The sequence below is a fragment of the Pelodiscus sinensis genome, chromosome 8 (genome assembly GCF_049634645.1).
Source record: "Pelodiscus sinensis isolate JC-2024 chromosome 8, ASM4963464v1, whole genome shotgun sequence".
NCBI classification, from domain to species: domain Eukaryota; kingdom Metazoa; phylum Chordata; order Testudines; family Trionychidae; genus Pelodiscus; species Pelodiscus sinensis.
This window is the reverse complement of record NC_134718.1, coordinates 17,153,189-17,173,536: the sequence shown is the minus strand read 5'-3', so window position 1 is coordinate 17,173,536 and position 20,348 is coordinate 17,153,189. Positions and strand designations below refer to the sequence as shown.

Below are 20,348 nucleotides of genomic sequence, written 5' to 3'. Positions count from 1 at the left end.
AAGATCCAGCTTACCCCAACCCAACAAATACAAAGAGTTTGAAAAACAGGTTCACAAAATTGCAAACCAAATGATGCTTTCCTTAGGCTTTTCCATTTAAAAATTCCCAGGGAACCTATAAATATAACTTTGTAATTCACAAAGTAATTAAAAAAGGCACAGAGAAGTCTAAGAGTTATTTCTGCTTTACTGCAAAATAAAATAAAAGTGGAGGTGGGGGGGGGGGAAGGGGTAAGGGAAGGGAAGTGTTCTGAGATGGGTCTCAAAAAATAGGATGTTATGGTGAAGTATCTACATAGCTTCTTATATAAAAGAGCTGATTTTCAAAAGTGATGAACATCCAGTAGCTCCCACTGACTTCTAATATCCTGTTTTTGAAAATTTTGGTCTTGATTTCAAGCACGTTTCAGGCCAGATTCTGCTCTCATTTTTACAGACTTATATCTGGATTAACTCCATTGACTTCAGTGTCAATGCAGTCTTTTTCTCACTTTTTTTGTATTATAACTTTTCACTTCTTAATTGCCTCACTTTCACATTTCTCACTTTCTCTCTCTTCACCCTTCTATAGCTCTGTCCTGTCTATTTTCTCTCCAAATGTGTAGCTGTTTTTTGCCTTCCAGCTGATTTTTTCTGCCTTTCTGAGACATCCTGCTGTGGATTTTTAGCACATTTGGCTGTCTGTGGCAGCTGTTCCACTTGTATTATCTGTTTAAAAAGCTATGCTGGGAGTTTCAGATGCCATGAACATTACTGATAAAAATAGCGCTTGACATTTGCGGTACATGATACCTTTCATCTATGGAAAGCAAATACTTCAATTAAGTCCAACAATAGCACTGTGCAGCAAACTAATAATACACCCCCTGTACAGATGGGGAAACTGAGTCAAAGAAGCCCAAGATCTCACAGCAAGCCAGGGGCAACCTAGAATCCTGGCTCCCAGTCTCGCACTCTTTCAGGAAAGTATCACTTTTTTTGTTGTGTTTGTACAGTACCTAACACAATAGAGGTCCTGTTCCATCATCAGGACTCCTAGGAACTGCCCCAATACAAATAAGTAGCAATGATAATATCATGCCTAAGAAACACATAACCATCTAATAGAGCATGCAGCATAAGGGCTACAGAAGAAGAATTTTATGCAAGTGCATGAGAATGTATTTCAATCTGAACTTGTGCAAACCCACTTTTTCCTACTGAACTATCTGCAGGATGGAAACTGAGGCCTGAGCTATACTAGACCAGGAAGGTCATTTTAAGGTACACAACTCCAACTATGCAAAATGCCTAACTGGAGTTGGCTTACGTTAAGCTGATCTGTGGTGGGGTTCACACAGCGGGAAGCCGATGCGAGCACATGTTCTTGTCTGGTTCCCTTACTCCTTGCAGAAGAAGGAGTACCGTACGCTGGCAGGGGCTGCCCTCAGCCTTCAATTTACAGGTCTGCATTAGACCTGCTAAATCAGCGTTTCCCAAACTATGGGCCGGAGCCCGGTACAGCACCTAACACAATAGGTGGAAAAAAAATACCGGGCGTCAGAGTGATTGCTGGGGTGTTCCGGGCTCCCGGAGTGCCCATGTGGCGCCGGGTCCCCCAAGCCCTCGGCCGGCCTGGGCAGAGGCTGCAGCCGGATGTTCTGGCTCCTGGCAGAGGCATAGCTAGGGGCGGTCGGGGGCGGGGGGGGGAGAGGGGAAAGGGCGGAGGAGAAGGAGGGGAGAGCTGGCCACTGGAAGCAGCACTGGACGGGGGAATCGGGATGGGCCGGGGAGATTGGGGGGCTGCAGAAGCAAGGCTGCTGGGGGGTGCAAGGTTGGGAGCAGGGAGCTGTCTGGGGAAGATGTGGGTGGGGGGGAGAGAAGCGGCCACCGGAAGCAGGGCTGGACGCGGGCAGTGGGGTTGGCCAAGGGAGATTGGGAGGAGAAGCGGGGGAGAACTGGCTGTCCAGGAGGGGGTTGGGGGAAGTGGGGCTGGCCGGAGGCGCAGCGGGGGAAGCAGGGGAGGGGAGCAAATCGGCTGGCGGGAAGCCAGACTGACACATTTACCAGCCAGGCAGTTTGAAACTACAAACTGATACATCTAGTAATAATAAAACGTACCTAATTAGAAAATACCAGACATTTATATGTCTGGTATTTTCTCAGTTTGTATTTTATGTGTTTATATTTTTGGGCTGCAAAAAACAGTACTGAAAAAAAAGGGTTCCAACTAAAGTAAAACGTTTGGGAAACCCTGGTCTACCCAGCTTTCTGTATGTCTTACAGTCCATTTATCCAATCCATATTCCTTAACTTCCTGGCAAGAATATTGTGGGTGACCATATCAAAAGCTTTGCTAAAGCTGGCACTGGGGGCTTTGGGAGGACCAGAAATAACTTATTTGAATAGTCATCATTTGATTAATGAATATGCAAATGAATGTTACCGGTCCTCCAAAAGTTCATGAATGGATTTACTGGTCCCCATGTCAAAAAGTTTGGGAACCCCTGTGCTAAATCAAATGCGAGAAGATTGACCTCTGGAGGGTCAATCTTCTCTCTAGTGTAGACATGCCCTGAGTGACCAAAAACCCAGTAAGGGTCCCTTTGCACAGTTTTCATCCTTTATGAGGGAAAAAAGAAGGATCTGCATAGTAGGAACACCACTATAAGTCAAATAGTAGCCATACGATCTGGCATCTTCTTTGTAAGCCTGAGCACTAGACAAAATCTCTTTCGGTAATCAAAGCCTTTTACCTGCTGCAGTTTTTAGGGACTTTCTTATAAAAGCGGTGAGGAGTCCTGTGTCACCTTATAGACTAACTGAAGTGTTGGAGCATAAGCTTTCGTGGGCAAAGATCCACTTCAAAGTGGGTCTTTGCCCACAAAAGCTTATGCTCCAACACTTCGGTTAGTCTATAAGGTGCCACAGGACTCCTCGCCATTTTTGCAGATTCAGACTAACATGGCTATCCCTCTGATACTATCTTATAAAGGCAGCAGGAAATTTCTACTGCTGAAGATAATATGAAACACTGAAATTCATGTTGGATATTGCTGAGGTCTTCAAATAGGAAACAATGGGGTTTGTTGATCTTTATGCCCTACTATTTCCTGAGCAGGTTTTTTTTCCCCGGTAGAACGGATACACTTGATTATGTGACTACACGGTAGTTAATATGTCATAGAAATTTAATGGTTTGATTGCAATTTCTATCCCAGTTCAGCCTAGGATGAGTTATATCTGAAAGCACAAGCTCTCCATATCATTAACACCCTAGGAACACTTTCCAGCACAGTGTTAATGCTAATTAAAAATCTATCCTTGGCATGCTGACTCCACTTGCTGCAAAAGAAGTAAATTAAAAATCCAACCAAAATCCTATGTGAGGGTACAAGCAAACAGCCCCCTCCTGTCATAAACAGAAGTAAACAGAGTATCATTCATGTAGGGACAGGGTAAAACATAAGAGTAACTGGTAAAGTCACAATCTGTTCCGTAAATTGCAATCTGCATGAGGAGAGGAAACGTGTATCCTCCCTGCTTAGTTCAAAACTCAGCACACAAGCAGTGCTCAATAAACAGCACAATACTACGGAGGCAGCTGCTCTACATGGATCCTTCGCCTGGGGGGTGGGGAGGTAAGAAGGGGAAGGAGCCTTAGAATAATAAAATCATTGAAATGTAGGGCTGGAAGGGAAGTCAAAAGTTCTTGTAGTCCATCCCTCTGTGCAGAATCAGGACCAAGTATACACAGAACATCCCCAATAGGTGTCCGTCCAACCTCTAGTGATGAGAATCCACACCTCCCTAGGTAACCTGTTCAGGTGCTTATAGTATCAGTATAGTCAAATGTTTTTGTTAATATCCAACCTAAGTCTCCCTTACTGAAAACTAAGCCAACTACTCCTTATTCTGGGTATGTCTACACTACCCCGCTAGTTCGAACTAGCGGGGTAATGTATGCATACCGCACTTGCTAATGAAGCCCGGGATTTGAATTTCCCGGGCTTCATTAGCATAAGCGGGGAGCCGCCATTTTTAAATCCCCGCTGCTTCGAACCCCGTGTAGCGCGGCTACACGGGGCTCGAACTAGGTAGTTCGGACTAGGGTCCTAGTCCGAACTACCGTTACTCCTCGTGAAACGAGGTGTACCGGTAGTTCGGAATAGGCACCCTAGTCCGAACTACCTAGTTCGAGCCCCGTGTAGCCGCGCTACACGGGGTTCGAAGCAGCGGGGATTTAAAAATGGCGGCTCCCCGCTTATGCTAATGAAGCCCGGGAAATTCAAATCCCGGGCTTCATTAGCAAGTGCGGTATGCATACATTACCCTCCTAGTTCGAACTAGGAGGGTAGTGTAGACATACCCTCTGTCTTTGGTGGGCATGGAAAACAATTGATCATTGTCCTCTTTATAACAACCTTACATATTTGAAGATTGTTATCAGGTCTCCCCTCAGACTTCTCTTCTGTAAATTACACATGCCCAGTTTTTTAAACCTTTCCTCTTGGATCAGGTTTTCTAAATGTTTTACCTTCTTTGTAACTCTCCTCTGGTGTTTCCAATTTGGTCACATCTTTCTTAATGTGTGGTGCCCGAACTGGACACAGCACTCAACTGAAGTGTTACCAATGCCAAAAGAGGGGAGCAAATATCTCCTATGTCTTATATATGACAGCAATAAAACATCCAAGAATAATGTTTGTGTTTTTCACAGCTGCATCCCACTGTTGACTCCTTCAATCTGAGATCCAAACTCCCCCCTAAATGCTTTTCTGCAGTACTACTGCCTTGTCAGTTATTCCCCATTTTGTAGTTGCACAGTTGATGTTTCCTTTCTAAGGGTGTGTCTATACTGAGATAACTAGCATTATTTCAAAATAGCAATGTGAACGTCTACACAGCCATTCTGTTATTTGAAAATAATTATGAAATAACGGACAGTTTATTCCGAAATCTGTAAAACTCATTCTACGAGGAATAATGCCTATACTGACATAGGCATTTTGAAATAAGGCATGTGTAGATGCTCTACTGTTGCTGTCTTGAAATAGCCCCTCACCAGGCCATTCTAAGTTATTCCTCCCCAGTGCCTCCTGGAGCTCTAAACTGAGATAGCATGTCTACTTTAGGGATGCCTGCCTCAAACTAATTTTGAGGTTTCCTGCAGTGTAGACTTGCTATTTTGAAATAAGCTATTTTGGAATAACTATTCCAGACTGGCTTATTTTGAAATAAGAGTACAGTTTAGACATACCCTAAGTCAGTGGTCTCCAACCTTTTTAAGCATGAGATCACGTTTTGAATTTAAGTGCAATGCAGGATCTACTTCAAACCCAAACACCCTTGCCCTGCCTCCTTCCCTCCCCTTCTCCAAGGCCCCATCCCTGCTCACTCCATCCTCTCTCCCATTCCCCATCTTCACTCACTTTTATCAGACTGGGGGCAGAGGGATGGGAAGGGGATACAGACACTGATCTTGAGCTAAAGGATTTGGAGTGTGGGAGGGGTTCTAAGCTGAGGCAGGGGCAGAGAGTTGAGGTGCAGGAGGGGACTCAGGGTGCTGGCTCTGGAGGCAGTTTGGGGTGCAGGGGGGGTTCAGGACTGGGGCCAGGGTTCAGAATGCAGAGTCCACAGGTGACTTCTGGGTGGTGGTGCAGGGGGCTAAGACAGGCTCACCCTTACCCTGGCCCTGCACTACTCCCAAAAGCAGCCATCAAACTCTCTCCATCCCTGCTCCCCTCTGCTCTGTGGAGATGGAGTACAGGAAGGGGAAAGGGCACCCTGACATCACTGCCCCCTCGTTATCTTCTTGTGCCCTGCACAGCAAGCAGGAGGCTCCCAGGAGTTGAGAGCACCTCCAAAGTAGAGGGCAGGAGCAACACAGCAGTGCTTAGAGGGGCAGATGAAGTGCTGGCACTGAATAGCCCCCTGGACAAACCTGACATGATCACCTGTCAAAGGTCCCAACATCTACCAGTAGATCCTGATCTACTGGTTGGTGACCACTGTCCCAAGTGAAGTACTTTGACCTTGTCTTTACTGAATTTCATCTTACTGAATGCAGACCAATTCTCCAAATTGGCAAGGTTATCTGTCTTCAAATCCTGTCCTCCAAAGTACTTGTAACCCTTCCCAGCTTGGGGTCATTGGCAAAATTTTTAACCATGTGAGTTTCTTGCATGCCCTGGGTGAATTAGGTGACCAATAGCGCAGGAGAGAAAAATAATGATTTCAAAATACAGACCATTTTAAACGTAACAAGGTCTATCAAGAGAGAAAGAATTACATTTCAACGTATGAAAGGCAAAGCCACTAGAACATTTGGGGCATGTGTTAATAGACAGCACAACAAAATAAACTGCATGCCTTCCCAGACCTTCTTAGTGATCCAGACACAAATGACAGTAATTTTAGAATTAATTTAAACATGAGAACTGTGATACTGACCAACAGGTGTATCTTCTGAAAGGCTGAGAAGTGCCATGTTCCCATTTGTACTGCTGGCTCCATTATCAAAGAAGTACGGGGCATAATTGGCCTGGACTGCAATTAAAACAAAGCAGAACCCACAGAAAAGCATTTCATAAACTGCCGTACCTTGAATTTCCTATCCTACCTCTCCCTCTCTGAACAAAAGAATGATCAGCCCTTTGGGGAATAATACACGTTTGTAACATGTCCAATTACACTAATGAACTTTTTACCTTTTAAATATATATGTTAAATTGTTCCTCTATGGTCTTGTACCAATACTTCAAATCAGCATTTAAAGAATATGAGTCTAGAATAAAAAAAGAACTAAATAGGATATGCCTCAAAAGCTTCAACATTCAGACACTGTTCCTTGCAAAGTAATCTTCACAACCGTTCACGATTTCTGAATACAGCTCCCATACACTCTGTGTGTATGTTTGTCACCTGGCCAATGACTATTCAATATTCTAAACATATTTTAAATGACACCTATGGAATGAGCAATAAGCCATAATTAAATAGTTACTTACTTGCTGCCAGACAACAAAGTTAAAAAGAAAAAGAAAGCAAATTAGTTGTCATTCTAATCACTCACAATTAAAGAATCAAAATAGTCCACTTGTAACAAAACTGCAAATATGCAAACAGAGAGGAGGTAACATTTGCAGAGTGATTAGTCTCTCAGGAAACAATTTCAAGACCACTTTATCCCATCAATAAAGATTACTACTGGCTATGCCATGTCCTCCTATGTGTTTATTAACAAAAAGAAAGCCATACTCACCCAGACAGACATGCACGAAATTGAGAAAGAAAGATGGGGTGAAATGTCTTGCATGCTTCATCTCACTGAAGGAATGGCTAATTTCTTCTCTGTTTCAAAGGTGTTTTGGTTTGTTTGTTTTTTTGTCTGAAGGGACTGGCAAAGTCTCCTTCCGACCTGTGGGGTGGTGAAATGTGCGAGAGGCAGTAACAGATGTTAAGATGTTAAGCGGATGACACGTCTTAATTTCTGAGGAATTTAAAGAAACTCCTTCCTACCACGTACTTAGACCAATTACTTTGCAAGGAGCTGTGGGACTCATTTCTGACACAAGGTTGGGAGGAATCAACATCACTCTCACAGGGTCTGTTATTTGTACTGTACTTAGCTTGCCTAATGAACCACTTTCTTCTCCCTGAATGTAGAAGCCAGAAGGCAGGTAAAGCTGAATTTTTTTTAAAAATGTGTTATTCTCTACCTTGCTCCTCTGCTTTTCAGAACTAAGAGAGGTTTCTATTTATTTTAGATTTTGGCTTTATTGAGAATCAAGGGGCTAGGAACTCAAATGCGTAGAACAGTAAGCAATAATACCTTAATATCAATACTTTAAAGGAGGCCAGCTCATCAATTACAACAGAAAATCTCACAGAAAGAAGGTACCAGCAGTTCTTCTATTCATGAAATGGTTAAAGATTTGTTTTGTAAATGTTTGGATTTCAGTTGAGTATAGGACGCATCTTTTATAGCTGGTATATAATTTATAACTGACATCCTGAAACTTTTTAGAAGTACTCCAAGGAATATAAATTTGTGGGGAAGGAAATCCACACTGGAAAGTATGTATAAACAAAACATAAGAGGAATTTGGCAAATGGTAATAATTCCTAAAGGAAGATGTTTAAGCAGTGTTCTAGTTGTCAGCAGTGTCATATATATTAATTATGTTTTTGAATTTACAGAACAAAAAACAATTATCATCTCAGAAGTTAGCAAGAAATTAACACAATTCTTTTTTCCCCACTCTTTGTCCTAGATTTCTTTTAATAAATCACTTTGCTACTCATGTATAATCAAAGATACTTTTCCTTCCAGCAGACATGAAGACTGAATGTGAATGGGAAGTGACAGCGTTGGTGATATCAGTTCAGTTTCCAGTGAACAGGTAGCTGTATCAGCGTACCCATTATCACATGCACTATAGGCACTTGTGCTAGCAGTTCTCAATAAAGGCAGAGGCTAAGGACTGATCATGGAGAATGAAATAGTGTCTCTTTTCCTAAAGCTGGTTCCCTCCAAAGCATGCTTTTAAGACTGGATCCAAGGCACAGCACTTAAACATATGCTTAATTTCACTGGGGTTAATTACATACATAGGTGCTTTCTTGGATCCAAGCCATTGCTGATGGGAATAGGACTGATCCTTAGTAAGAATAATTTGCACTGTGCCATGGGAAGCATATGAATGGGAAGCATATGGATGGGATGGGAAGCATGTGGATGGAAAGCATATGAATTGTTTCTGAAACATATGAATGACAAGGTTCAGCCCAGCTTGTCAGCTGAGATAGGAACTTCCGCGCTTGGTTTAATGAACAAAGGGTGAAACTGCTCCCTGTGTGAGTTCTCCCTGCAGAAAAAACTGGAAATTCTGCAAGTGGCCTGATTCGAAGCCCACTGACATCACTGGAACGGCTGCCACAGGGGCAGGCTGAGCGTTCCTGCTATATTGTTTGGTAGGCAGAGGGCAGGTAGTGCTTCTGTTCCATGCAAGCAGTCGATTTAGCCCCAGGCACATGGATTTTGGGGGATCAGGCAGAAGCTATAGCCACCTCTATAGCCTCCTTTCTCTTAAGCTTCTAGGCATCTTGGAGCATGAATCCAGCGTGCAGCTGCTGCCTGGATGCTACCCTGAGGGGAATTTCCGAATGAAGAGAGGAGCAGTGGGGAAATGAATGGGGGAGAGTCAATATGGCCTTACTCTCTGATCTTCCATAGGGACCACTCCATGGACAACATGCCCATGGAGCCTGGTCATTGCAGAGTAACCACCACAGTGGGAAGAAGAGGAGGATGGTGCTGAAGAGGCAGCCTGCCCCTCTTCCTGCTTGAATCCAACAGGTTTTCATCTTCTCTGACCACAGGTGTGAAGGGGACAATCTGGCTCAATATACTTCATTTTATGCCTTTTTCATAATACAAAGGGCACCACTAATTAGAGTAGCGATGGGCAATCATTTTTGCCCGGGAGCTACTTAAAAAATGGTAAAGTAGCCCGGGCCACCCCGGAAGGGGTGGGGCCTAAATGGGAAGGGGTGGGGGACCCTCTTTGTCCCCCCTTCCCACTAGGCACCCCTGCCCTGGAAGAGGCTTGGCACGCTCCCCCACCCTCAGGCCAATCAGGGGAAGCGCACAAAGCTTCCTCCGCTCCCCCCCCCCCCGCCCTGCACCATGTGCTCCTGGCAGGGCAGGAGGAGGTTTCACATGCTCCCCCGCCCCCGGGCCAATTGGCATGAAGCCTTCTCAGCTCTGCCCCACCCTGTGAGCAAAGTGCTGCATGCTGCTCACAGGACAGGGGCAGAGTGGATAAGGCTTCAAGCACTCCCCTACCCCCAGGCCCTAATTGGTATGGGGGTAGGGGAGCAGCAGGGCCTCCACGGGTCAGATCAACCTGCTTGGTGGGCGGCATCTGGCCTATGGAGACCCTTTTGCCCACCCCTGAATTTGAGCCTGCTATATATACAGAGAGCCACACGTAGTTCACCAGTCAGAGAAACAGGAGCCAGAGCAAAGATGGAGAGCACAGAAGAGAGACATCTTTACACTAGGACTGTGTGTAGACTGGCAAGTTTTTCCGCAAAATCATCTGCTTTTGAGGAAAAACTTGCCAGCTGTCTACACTGGCCACTTGAATTTCCGCAAGAACACTGACGATCTCATGTAAGATCATCAGTGTTCTTGCGGAAATACTGTGCTGCTTCCGTTCGGGCAAAAGCCCTCTTGCGCAAATCATTGGGCTTTTTTGCGCAAAAGTGCGTCTAGATTGGCACGGATGCTTTTCCGCAAAAAGTGCTTTTGTGGAAAAGTGTCCGTGCCAATCTAGACGCTCTTTTCCGAAAATGCTTTTAACGGAAAACTTTTCCGTTAAAAGCATTTCCGGAAAATCATGCCAGTGTAGATGTAGCCTAGATGCATAGTGTTCTCAAGAATAAAACCCCAACACAAAGTTTCCTGGCCTGCAGGGAGAATCCCAATGGAACAATTATGTTCCTGTATGGACACTCTTCCCGCAGGACAAATTAACTAGAAGGCCTATTCCTGAGAGGATTCTGCACCATTGCACATGTGCAGAACTCATGTTCCCCACAGGTTTGTTTCTCTGCAGAAAAAATGAATTCTGATGGGGAAATAAAGGAAAGCTGGAAGAGTGGCATGCCCCTCCCCAGCAGCAAAGGCTGGTCAGTTTGGGCTCCCATAGCAGCTGATAGAGACATAAATCACTGCTAAGAGGGAGGAGGCCATCATTTCCATTGTCTGTCAATTTCCCCAGGAGCATAAAACTGGGGTAAAAGTTTTTAACATTTCTTTAAAGTGCCAAAGTGGTAAAAACAGCAATAGGGCCATATGGCTTATGGTGCTCTAGTGATTAGAACTGAATTGAATTTTTGGAATGAAAAAAATTCCCTATCAAAATGTGAATGGTTTGCTACTGATTTACCTGGAGATGGCCAGTAGCCAATATAAACTGTGAGTTTGATTCCCCAGCCCTCACCTGCTGTCCAGTTGCCTGTGATGTAACGCTGAACATACGACTGCATATATTAGTTGTCTAATAGTGCAAATTAAAGGGTCACAGCTGGCTACATTACCATTAGGGAAGGGAAGTTGGGGTTTTTCTCCAGAGCTTACCACTCCCATTCTCCATCCATTGTATTGCAGTTTACATTAATTACCAAAATAATTGAAACCAGAAAGATTATATTGCACTATTTTAACAATTGAAATATCTAGATTTTGGTAGACTCGTAAAATATTATATGCTGAATTTTTAATGTTTTGGTACAGAATTTTTAAGTTTTTGGACTCGAATTTCCTCAAGTGTAAAGGCCTCAGCACAGTAAAAAGCACATTACAATGAATGGAGTATTATTAGCAAAGGCTTTGTGGAAATCTAGGTTGCTGTTAACTTGTATCACAGATAGTAGTTATCGTATTAACAATGACAACAATCCTGACACAACTGTGTTGGAATAGCAACATTATACAAAGTGCCTACAGACTGGAACCATGTGACTTCCTTCCCACGAGAACACCACCAGCTGGCCAGTGGCAATGCTGGTTGGCTGAGCAAACTGAGGCATAGGTAGCTCAAAAGGAAGGGTAACAGTGCCAGCTCCAGTGAAAGCAAAGTGAAAACACAGTTCTTGATAGAGCCAATAGGGACTAGTCATGTGTGTAAGGTCAGGACCTTGATTTGTTCACTTCACTTGTCTTGCTTTTTAGCACTATACAGGGAGTGGGAAACTAATTAGATGGATGATTCTCACCACTCAAACTTCCTGTCCCTTAACTGACCCTCTTCTCTCTCCTAACAAGCCATGTTCTAAGCTTTTCTTCCTCTGAGGCTCAAATGTGGCCTTCAGGCCTTTATATTGTAAGACAAGAACCTCAAAGAAAAGACACAATGGCAGTGTAAAGAAAACGTGTTGTGAGTTCTTTCTACCTTGCCAGCAAGAGTGGTTGATGCTAGAGCCTGATTCTACCCCGTTGATGTTAATTGGCGCATGACCACTGATTTCAAGGGAACAGGATCAAGCCCTGAGTCTCTGGGGCTGGGATTTTCAAAGCGGAATGGCACCAAACTCCCACTGAATTTCAATGGAGTTCTGCCCCTAGTTCTCTTAGACCCCTTTGGAAATCCTAGCCAATATCCTTTTTGTGTGGACACTCAGCTACCTATACCTGCCAAAACTGGTTGGAAATTTTGGAATGCTTTGAAATGTTCATGAAAATCAAACTTTCACCTCTCCCACCAATTATCCAACCCTTGCTGATATGTATATGTTTCAGCTACTATTGCTGTGTGAGTACATCCCATTCCAGGATCTCTGTGAACACAGTCATGGCTAGCACCCTGGAAGACATAAATTAATAAAGCAGAGGAAACCGCATGTTATATTGGTAACACTTGCACTCAGCACTCCTGCTTTTGAATGAAAACCTCCATGAAGCCTCATGCCAGCTAAGTGTAGAAAACAGAAATGAAAACTCTTCTTATCAGGGGAAGTACATTAATGGGATATAGGGATACTCTTTTGGACAGTTGTCTATTCCCAAAAGGGAGGTGCATTAGAGTGCAGCTGGTAATGAACAAGTGCTCAGATTAGTCACCATCACCACAATAGGCACTACTTGTCACCTGGTTTGGCAGTCTCAGTGTGGAGATCCAGGACTGAATGGGCAGGAGATCAAATATATTCTCAGCATCCTGGGTAGTCTCTCAATATCAGAGCACATCACTGTAGCCAGCTGTTATGGAGCAGTCTGCCCATGCGGGCCCTGTTCAGTGGGTAAATACAGGATTTTGCTTTCCTGCGTAGTCAGTCTGGTCTCTTTTACATGCACTAAATTAACATGTACATTTTGAAGAGAGAGAGAGACTCACACACAAAAAAGTGTGTCCAGGGTATTGGCTTTTTGCTTTGCTTCATGTGAACTAGGTGTGGCCTTCCATCTTCTGCAGCTTTCACTTGGCTAGGGTTTAGATCCACACCTGCTTTAACTTCTGCACCTTTTATAAGAAAAATATTTGTATTCATATAAAATCATTCAAATTAAATAGATTGACACACCATCTATATAAGTCTTCTCTTTCTGCATTGGGTACAGATGACAGATCATACTTTGGTGAAAATTTCCCAGAGGAAAACTGTATCTTTTCTTTACTGTTCATGGGCGCATACACGTTTCTGTGTTAAAGTTGATTCAGCAGATGAGTGGGTTCCGAGTCACATTTTAAAGCCCAAGGGAGTTGAGGTTACCCCTTGAATTTCCTGTCTGGGCCATGGGAAGGGGGGAAGAAGCTGTAACAGCCAAGCAGGGATACCAGGAGCCATTCTGAGGCAGAGTGGCAGAGCGCAACACAGTCAGCAGGGCTGATGCCAGCAGTTGTGAGGAAGAGGGATAGAATCTCACCTTTTATCTGTGAAATCCTCAGTTTTATAAACCATGGAGGGGAGGGAGTGGTGTCGAGGAGGCTATAATGGGGGAGTATGTGCTTCCCACATCCAGGCAGAATTAAGCCCTATATGGCTCAGCTTGGAGAAGCTGCAAATGTGTATCAAACAGTTCTTTGTTTTCAGAGGAGTCATGTACTGCATCCCACTAGCAACTCTCAAAGTGCATGTCTACACTGCAGGGCAAAAGTCGAATTAAGCTACGCAACTTCAGCTACGTCAAATGCGTAGCTGAAGTCGAAATCGCTTAACTCGGCTTTTGGCGCTGTCTACACAGAAGGAAGTCAAAGGGCGAACACTCTTCCTTCGACTTCCCTTACTCCTCGTACAATGAGGGTTACAGGAGTCGGAGTAAGAAGTCTTCCAGCTCAACATTATTTCAAAATTATGGCTTGCTGTATAGATGTACACTATGTTATTCTGAAATAACGCGGACATGTAGATGTGCCCAAAGTGTGAATTGTTCAAGCTGTGCTCCATGTGTCACATCTGTAGCAGGAAGTGGTAAGATACCGTAGAGTAAGTGCGACAATTTCACGTCAGTGCCTGCAGGCTGTGGCGCTAGACAATACTGCTCTTGATTGCAGTTGAGCTGGTTTAGTATATACAGGGTTTATACCTTGTAAAAGCACAATCCACAAAAAAGCATAAAAAGCACTAGTGCAAAAAACCAACCAGGACCCAGTGCGTCAATGAAGAGTTGGATATCAGAGACAGAGCAATGTCACTCTGTCTCAAGATTCAAGGCATGGAGTAAAAAAGAAGTGGTGCTAAATTCAAGACATTTTTCAAAAATGTTTTGGGTGAATGTTTTCAGTTTAATTGTGGGTGATTTAGCTGTGTGTCAGCTAAATTTTGCAATTCCACTATATTTTGCAAAATGATTATACCCCTTCCTTTCCTGAAACATGCACAAATGTAAATATGGACCCAAAGGAACTTCCAAAATGTTGAGGTTTTCGCTCTAAAACAGTACAACTTTTAGGAGCTCTTTTAAAAATAAAATTTAAAAAAATCTCATTTGCAAGGCTTAAAAGCCTATCCAAAAAGTGCATGTGTTTCACAACAAATGATATTTTTATACCATCACAACCAAAGAAAAGCCCCGTGGAGTTAAAGATTTTATAATCTGATGATTGGTTTCATTTAGCTCTAAGATGAATACAGAGGGGCCAATTCACCCTTGAGCTGCTGCTTGAGAGGAAGCACAGTTTGTGTCTTTTGTGTTCATAGAATCATAGAATCCCAGGGTTGGAAGAGACCTCAGAAGGTCATCGAGTCCAGCCCTCTGCCCAAAGCAGGACCAATCCCAACTAAATCATCCCAGCCAGGGCTTTGTCAAGCCAAGACTTAAAAACCTCTAGGGATGGAGATTCCACCACCTCCCTAGGGAACCCATTCCAGTGCTTCACCATCCTCCTAGTGAAATAGTTTTTCCTAATATCCAACCCAGACCTCCCCCACTGTAACTTGAGACCATTGCTCCTCATTCTGCCATCTGTCACCACTGAGAACAGCCTCTCTCCATCCCACTTCAGGTAGCTGAAGGCTGCTATCAAATCCCCCCTCACTCTTCTCTTCTGCAGACTAAATAAACCCAAATCCCTCAGCCTCTCCTTGCAGGTCATGTGCTCCAGGCCCCTCATCATTTGGTTGCCCTCCACTGGACCCTCTCCAATGTGTCCACATCTTTTCTATAGTGGGGGAGCCCAGAACTGGATGCAGTACTCCGGATGTGGCCTCACCAGTGTCAAATAAAGGGGAATACTCACTTCCTTAGATCTGCTGGAAATGCTCCCCCTAATGCACCCCAATATTCCATTAGCCTTCTTGGCTACAAGGGAGCACTGTTGACTATTCAGGAGCTTTGGGGACAAGCTTAGGGGATGTAGATACAGAAAAGGGAGACCAGAATTACAGAATGGCATAGATAAGGGTGTGTCTTCAGCCACATTCCTCCTGAATCTGGGGGTCTACCAGCATAATTCCATCCAAACAGTTTTTGAAGGAAGATTGGGTTTGAAATAAAAGATTTTGGTGAAAAGTATCTAGATAATATCAATATTGTGTTGAAAAAAAAATGCCTGAAAACTGAGAAGTGTTTTGTTTTTCAGCTGAAAACTAAAATATTTCCACTGAAAATGATACTACTGTACCTCATGGAAACTGTATGTGGGGTGACCTTAAACTTCCATTCTCTTCTATGGACCAGACTCTCTTGCTAGATTGTATCAGAGGGGTAGCCGTGTTAGTCTGAATCTGCAAAAGCGGCGAGGAATCCTGTGGCACCTGACCAAGTGGGTCTTTGCCCACAAAAGCTTATGCTCCAACACTTCAGTTCGTCTATAAGGTGCCACAGGACTCCTCGCTGCTCTTGCTAGATTACATCTCTCATGATGCATCCTGGCCAGGGACTATTAGGACACTCTCCCTTTCCTTACAAATAAAGTAGTGCATCATGGGAGATGTAGTCTAGCCCATAGAAGAGAACTACAACTCCCGTGGAGGAATGAAGGCTGGAGTATCATTTTGAATTGAATTTAACAGAATATATGTATAGGAGGAGAAAGAGAAATTTCTAAATTTTCAGTGGAAACAAACCAAACAATTTTCTGTGTGGGAAAATCTCCCGAGTTTCTCCTCAGCTCTACTGACTCTTTCACAGATTCCCTGCTTTGCCCCATGCATCAGGCAGAGTGAGCAGTGGTATTTGTGATAGAAATGTAGCCGTGTTAGTCTGGGGTAGTTGAAGCAAAATGCAGGACAATGTAGCACTTTAAAGACTAACAAGATGGTTTATTAGATGATGAGCTTTCGTGGGCCAGACCCACTTCCTCAGATCAAATAGTGGAAGAAAGTAGTCACAACCATATATACCAAAGGATACAATTAAAAAAAATGAACAAATATGAAAAGGACAAATCACATTGCAGAACAGGAGGGGGATCGGGGGGGGGGGGAGGAAGGAAGGTAAGTGTCTGTGAATTGATGATATTAGAGGTAGGGAGAGTGGGATGTTTGTGAGTTAATGGTATTAGAGGTGATAATTGGGGAAACTGTCTTGGTAATGGGTGAGATAGTTGACACTTTCCAACAAGGACTTAACAAACATTTGAACTATCTCACTCATTACCAAGACAGTTTCCCCAATTATCACCTCTAATACCATTAACTCACAAACATCCCCCTCTCCCTACCTCTAATATCATCAATTCACAGACACTTACCTTCCTTCCTTCCCCCCCCCCCCCGATCCCCCTCCTGTTCTGCAATGTGATTTGTCCTTTTCATATTTGTTCATTTTTTTAATTGTATCCTTTGGTATATATGGTTGTGACTACTTTCTTCCACTATTTGATCTGAGGAAGTGGGTCTGGCCCACGAAAGCTCATCATCTAATAAACCATCTTGTTAGTCTTTAAAGTGCTACATTGTCCTGCATTTTGCTTCAGTGGTATTTGGACAGGCTTGGGTAGAGGAGAGGACTGGTACCTTGTTCAGCTGTCCCACAGTCCCAGCAAGGCTGGAAGGGGGCAGGAATTAAGGGACAATAAGAAGTTTTGGTGAGAAGAAGAAGGAAAAGCAGAGGACGTCCTGGACTTTGCAAACCTCCCTCTGGCTTGGCCCTCATCTCTATAAACTCCTTGCATGGAATCCATCTTCAGTATCAGAGCACAGCTAATCTCTAGAGTGCCCTTTGGCTTGTGCCCTTTCCCGTCCTGCCAGCTGGGGAACCAGATCTCTCTCCTGCAATAGGATACGACGGCAATAAGTGATTCATACCCACCACAGAAATGGGGGTCCTTGGGATAATGGGCAAGTCCCTTCTTCATATTCTAAACACCGATTGGTCTCATTTCATACACTGTGCTATTGTACTGCGGTCTCCAGGGGACATGGCTATTTCCCCTAACTGCAGATACTAATTGGAAGAATATCGCTGAACCTGCCTTCCTATAGTGAGAAGGGTTTCAGCAACGCCCCTCAAAGGCATCACCCACAAGTGCAAGGAACAGGAAAGGACATAGCAGACCTGGAGTCCTGCGTCCCATCCTGCTGAGGAGGAAAAAGCTGCCTATGACTTCGTGGAGGACCACACATAGCTCCTTCCCTGCCCCCCTTTTGTTTTAGAATTGTCTTTCCACAAGAGATGAGGTGTCAGGAAATGCACGGTGTGTGGATTTGATTTTAACATGTAGTTTCCAGGTTCTTATGTATCCTGTGTCTGTTGCATGGGCACAGCATAAGACAGACATGCCAGGCATCCTCTTCTATTGAACAGTCACTAGCTAGAATGACATCCATCAGTGCTCGATTTGTGCCAGGGCTTGCCAGGGCTAAGCCCCAGCACCCGAGGCTTGGCAGTTCCTAGCCCTGGCCCTGCCAGGCTTGCTGTAGAAGTAAGGAATGCTAAAAAATAGTTACTTGAGCTCCGGCACCCAGTTTGACTCCCTGCACCTCTTACATTACAATTTAAGCGCTGCAGGCAATAGAAACAAACAAAATCCATAGCCTCTCTGCTCCCACCCCATAGAGTTAATTGAACTGCCCAGGGAAGCTATGAGCAAGTCTGGTGGGAAAAGATTTTAAACAGGGAAGACAATTTGATTTCTACCTGGCAGTAAAATGGTTTATTTGCACTCAGTTAGACCAAGCTGAAAGGGTAAAGAAAGGAGCTATATAGCATGAGTGGTATTACTGCAATTAACCTCAGATAAAACTGTACCGGTAAAACACTTACAATTAAATACATCTCCACATGAGCTGACAGCCAGAGTTTGTGGGAGTGACTATCCACTTTATGGCCTAAATATACTCAGTATGAGGCTGAGGTGTGGTATGAGCCTATAGGCAATACTTCATATTGCAAAATAGCTGAGGTTTCTTCTTCTAACTCCTCAAAGATTAAGACATATTTCAGATGGATCATAATTTTGAAATGCATCATACTTTCCTTCCTTGGGAACATTCTGGATGCAAGCTGCTATACTGGACTGCTGATATAGCATTATCTCAGCACGCACTGTGCAAATACTCTCTGTGCTACCTCAGGAACCAGCAAGCCCACCTAGGTAACACTGTAATCAAAGCAGAGTGATTGACAACCAAATGAATTCTGATTCCATAAGAGAGTACTGGTATTTCACAAGCCAGGGTACACACAGACTTTTCTATGTCTCTTGCAGAGGAAGACAGAACAGAGACATCCCTGTTTCCAGAGTAACTGATGAGCTTCAAATGGAGGACAAAACCGAGATTAGAAAAAGACAAATACTTAAGAAAAAAGATGTTGTACTTCTTAAATGATTTCTATGAAAGGATTGAAAAGCACTTTCCCACATACTTGTGAAGTATGATTTTCTAGACAGGTCGAGTCAGGCACAAAGGGTTTAAACTTCCATGCCTTGGGAATTGTGCCAACTTGGCAGCAATAAAAATCTCAGATCACTAGCCTGCAACATGTTCTTTCTGCATAATAATGTTCGTTCTGTATAATCATTCACCCTGGGTAGTGTGTGTCTGGGGAGGGGGAGGAGTATCTTCTCTAGTAATCCAGCTCCCAGGTGCTCCATCCCGATTAGACTGGTCTAGCTGGGTGATTTATGGAGTCCTAATGATAGTCTCTATTCTTGCAAAGATAATATTTGCCACTTGAGCTCAGTAATGAACACCTTGCTGCAGAAAAGAGAAGTGTTAGGGGCTATTGTAAAATGCACTTACCTTTTTAGCAGCCTTGTTATTTTTCAAGATAAATACCAGTGGCAGAGATGGCTCCATTTTATTTTGATATGACAGGGACCTGGAGACAATGGATAGTTTCTGGACTCCCTCGTGTATTTGTTTAGGGCATGTTCGCTTGGCAGCACGACCCATGATGGATGCGGTGCAACCGAATGTCCTATGGCTTTGTTTCAATGACTCCATTTAGCAGCAGGTCCAAGGCAATGCCAGCATGTATTGCTCTCGTTTCTTGTTCTGCCTGCAGAGATATAGTTTATCATCCTGGGCCTGAAGGAATGGGATGTTGCTATCCAATTAATCAACTAATAAATCAATGTCTAATTCAGTTAACAGATGTTACACTCGCTAATGAGGATTAAAATATCGACAGGCCTGCCAAAGGAACAGAACGAAATGCTGGAATTATCACCAGTAATTCTTCTGTCTTTTGAATCATACTATGAACAAACTTTCTTGACTCCATGCTCAGAACAGAGCTCTCTCGCCAGCGATGCTCAATTAAACACCTGGAAATCACGCTTATCAGAGAGTGTGTTAAAATAAACATGCTTTCCTCATTGCCGTATAATTAAGTCAGTAATTCGTTGCAAGGGAGGGGACCACAGTGGGTGACAGGGGTGAAATATACACTTGTGAGAGGACCGACGTGAGGCCTAAGCACCGTTTAGCAGGTCTTCAGTGGGATTTAAGGGGTGAATAGCCCTTGTGCTGGCTGGATGCACAGGGATGAATTTTTCCCACGGAAGATACCTAGTGTCATGGTTACAAAGCTAGCTGCACATCTGACCACTCTCTGCTTTCTCCGAACACTTCCATGCAGGCGTCAGGCCTTGTGCCTTTGCCTTTCTCACTGTGGGAGCCCTCAGTTCTTCCACTCTTAGATCTAGACCTGGGCAACAGCACTTAGATCTGGACCTGGGCAACTCTGCGTATTGACTGTGCTAATGAAAGAAGTCCTGCTTGGTTCTACATCTGTGGTTCTTCCCTTAAGGAGTCTAGTGGTGTACTGAGCCATCAGGGAGCATTCTGAATCCAAAGTATCTAATCTTAACAATAGGAACAAAGTCTCAGAAGGGTAGCCGAGTTTGTCTGCATCTGCAAAAGCAAGGAGGAGTCCTGTGGTATCTTAGGCGACGTCTAGACTGCAAGCC

General features: G+C 43.9%; 1 protein-coding gene across 2 annotated transcripts in view; it reads right to left on the bottom strand.

Moving 5' to 3' along the window:
• Positions 1-7,437, bottom strand: part of CDHR1 (cadherin related family member 1) — a 62,435-nt gene extending 54,998 nt beyond the window's left edge. For both annotated transcript variants that reach the window (XM_025189622.2, XM_075934805.1), the window contains exons 1-2: positions 7,244-7,437; positions 6,433-6,528 (exon numbers count right to left, since the gene is read on the bottom strand). In XM_025189622.2, coding sequence (XP_025045407.2) covers positions 6,433-6,528; positions 7,244-7,304 — 157 coding nt within the window. In that variant the 5' untranslated portion in view covers positions 7,305-7,437. The remainder of the gene's footprint in view (positions 1-6,432; positions 6,529-7,243) is intronic.
• Positions 7,438-20,348: the final 12,911 nt, after the last annotated feature.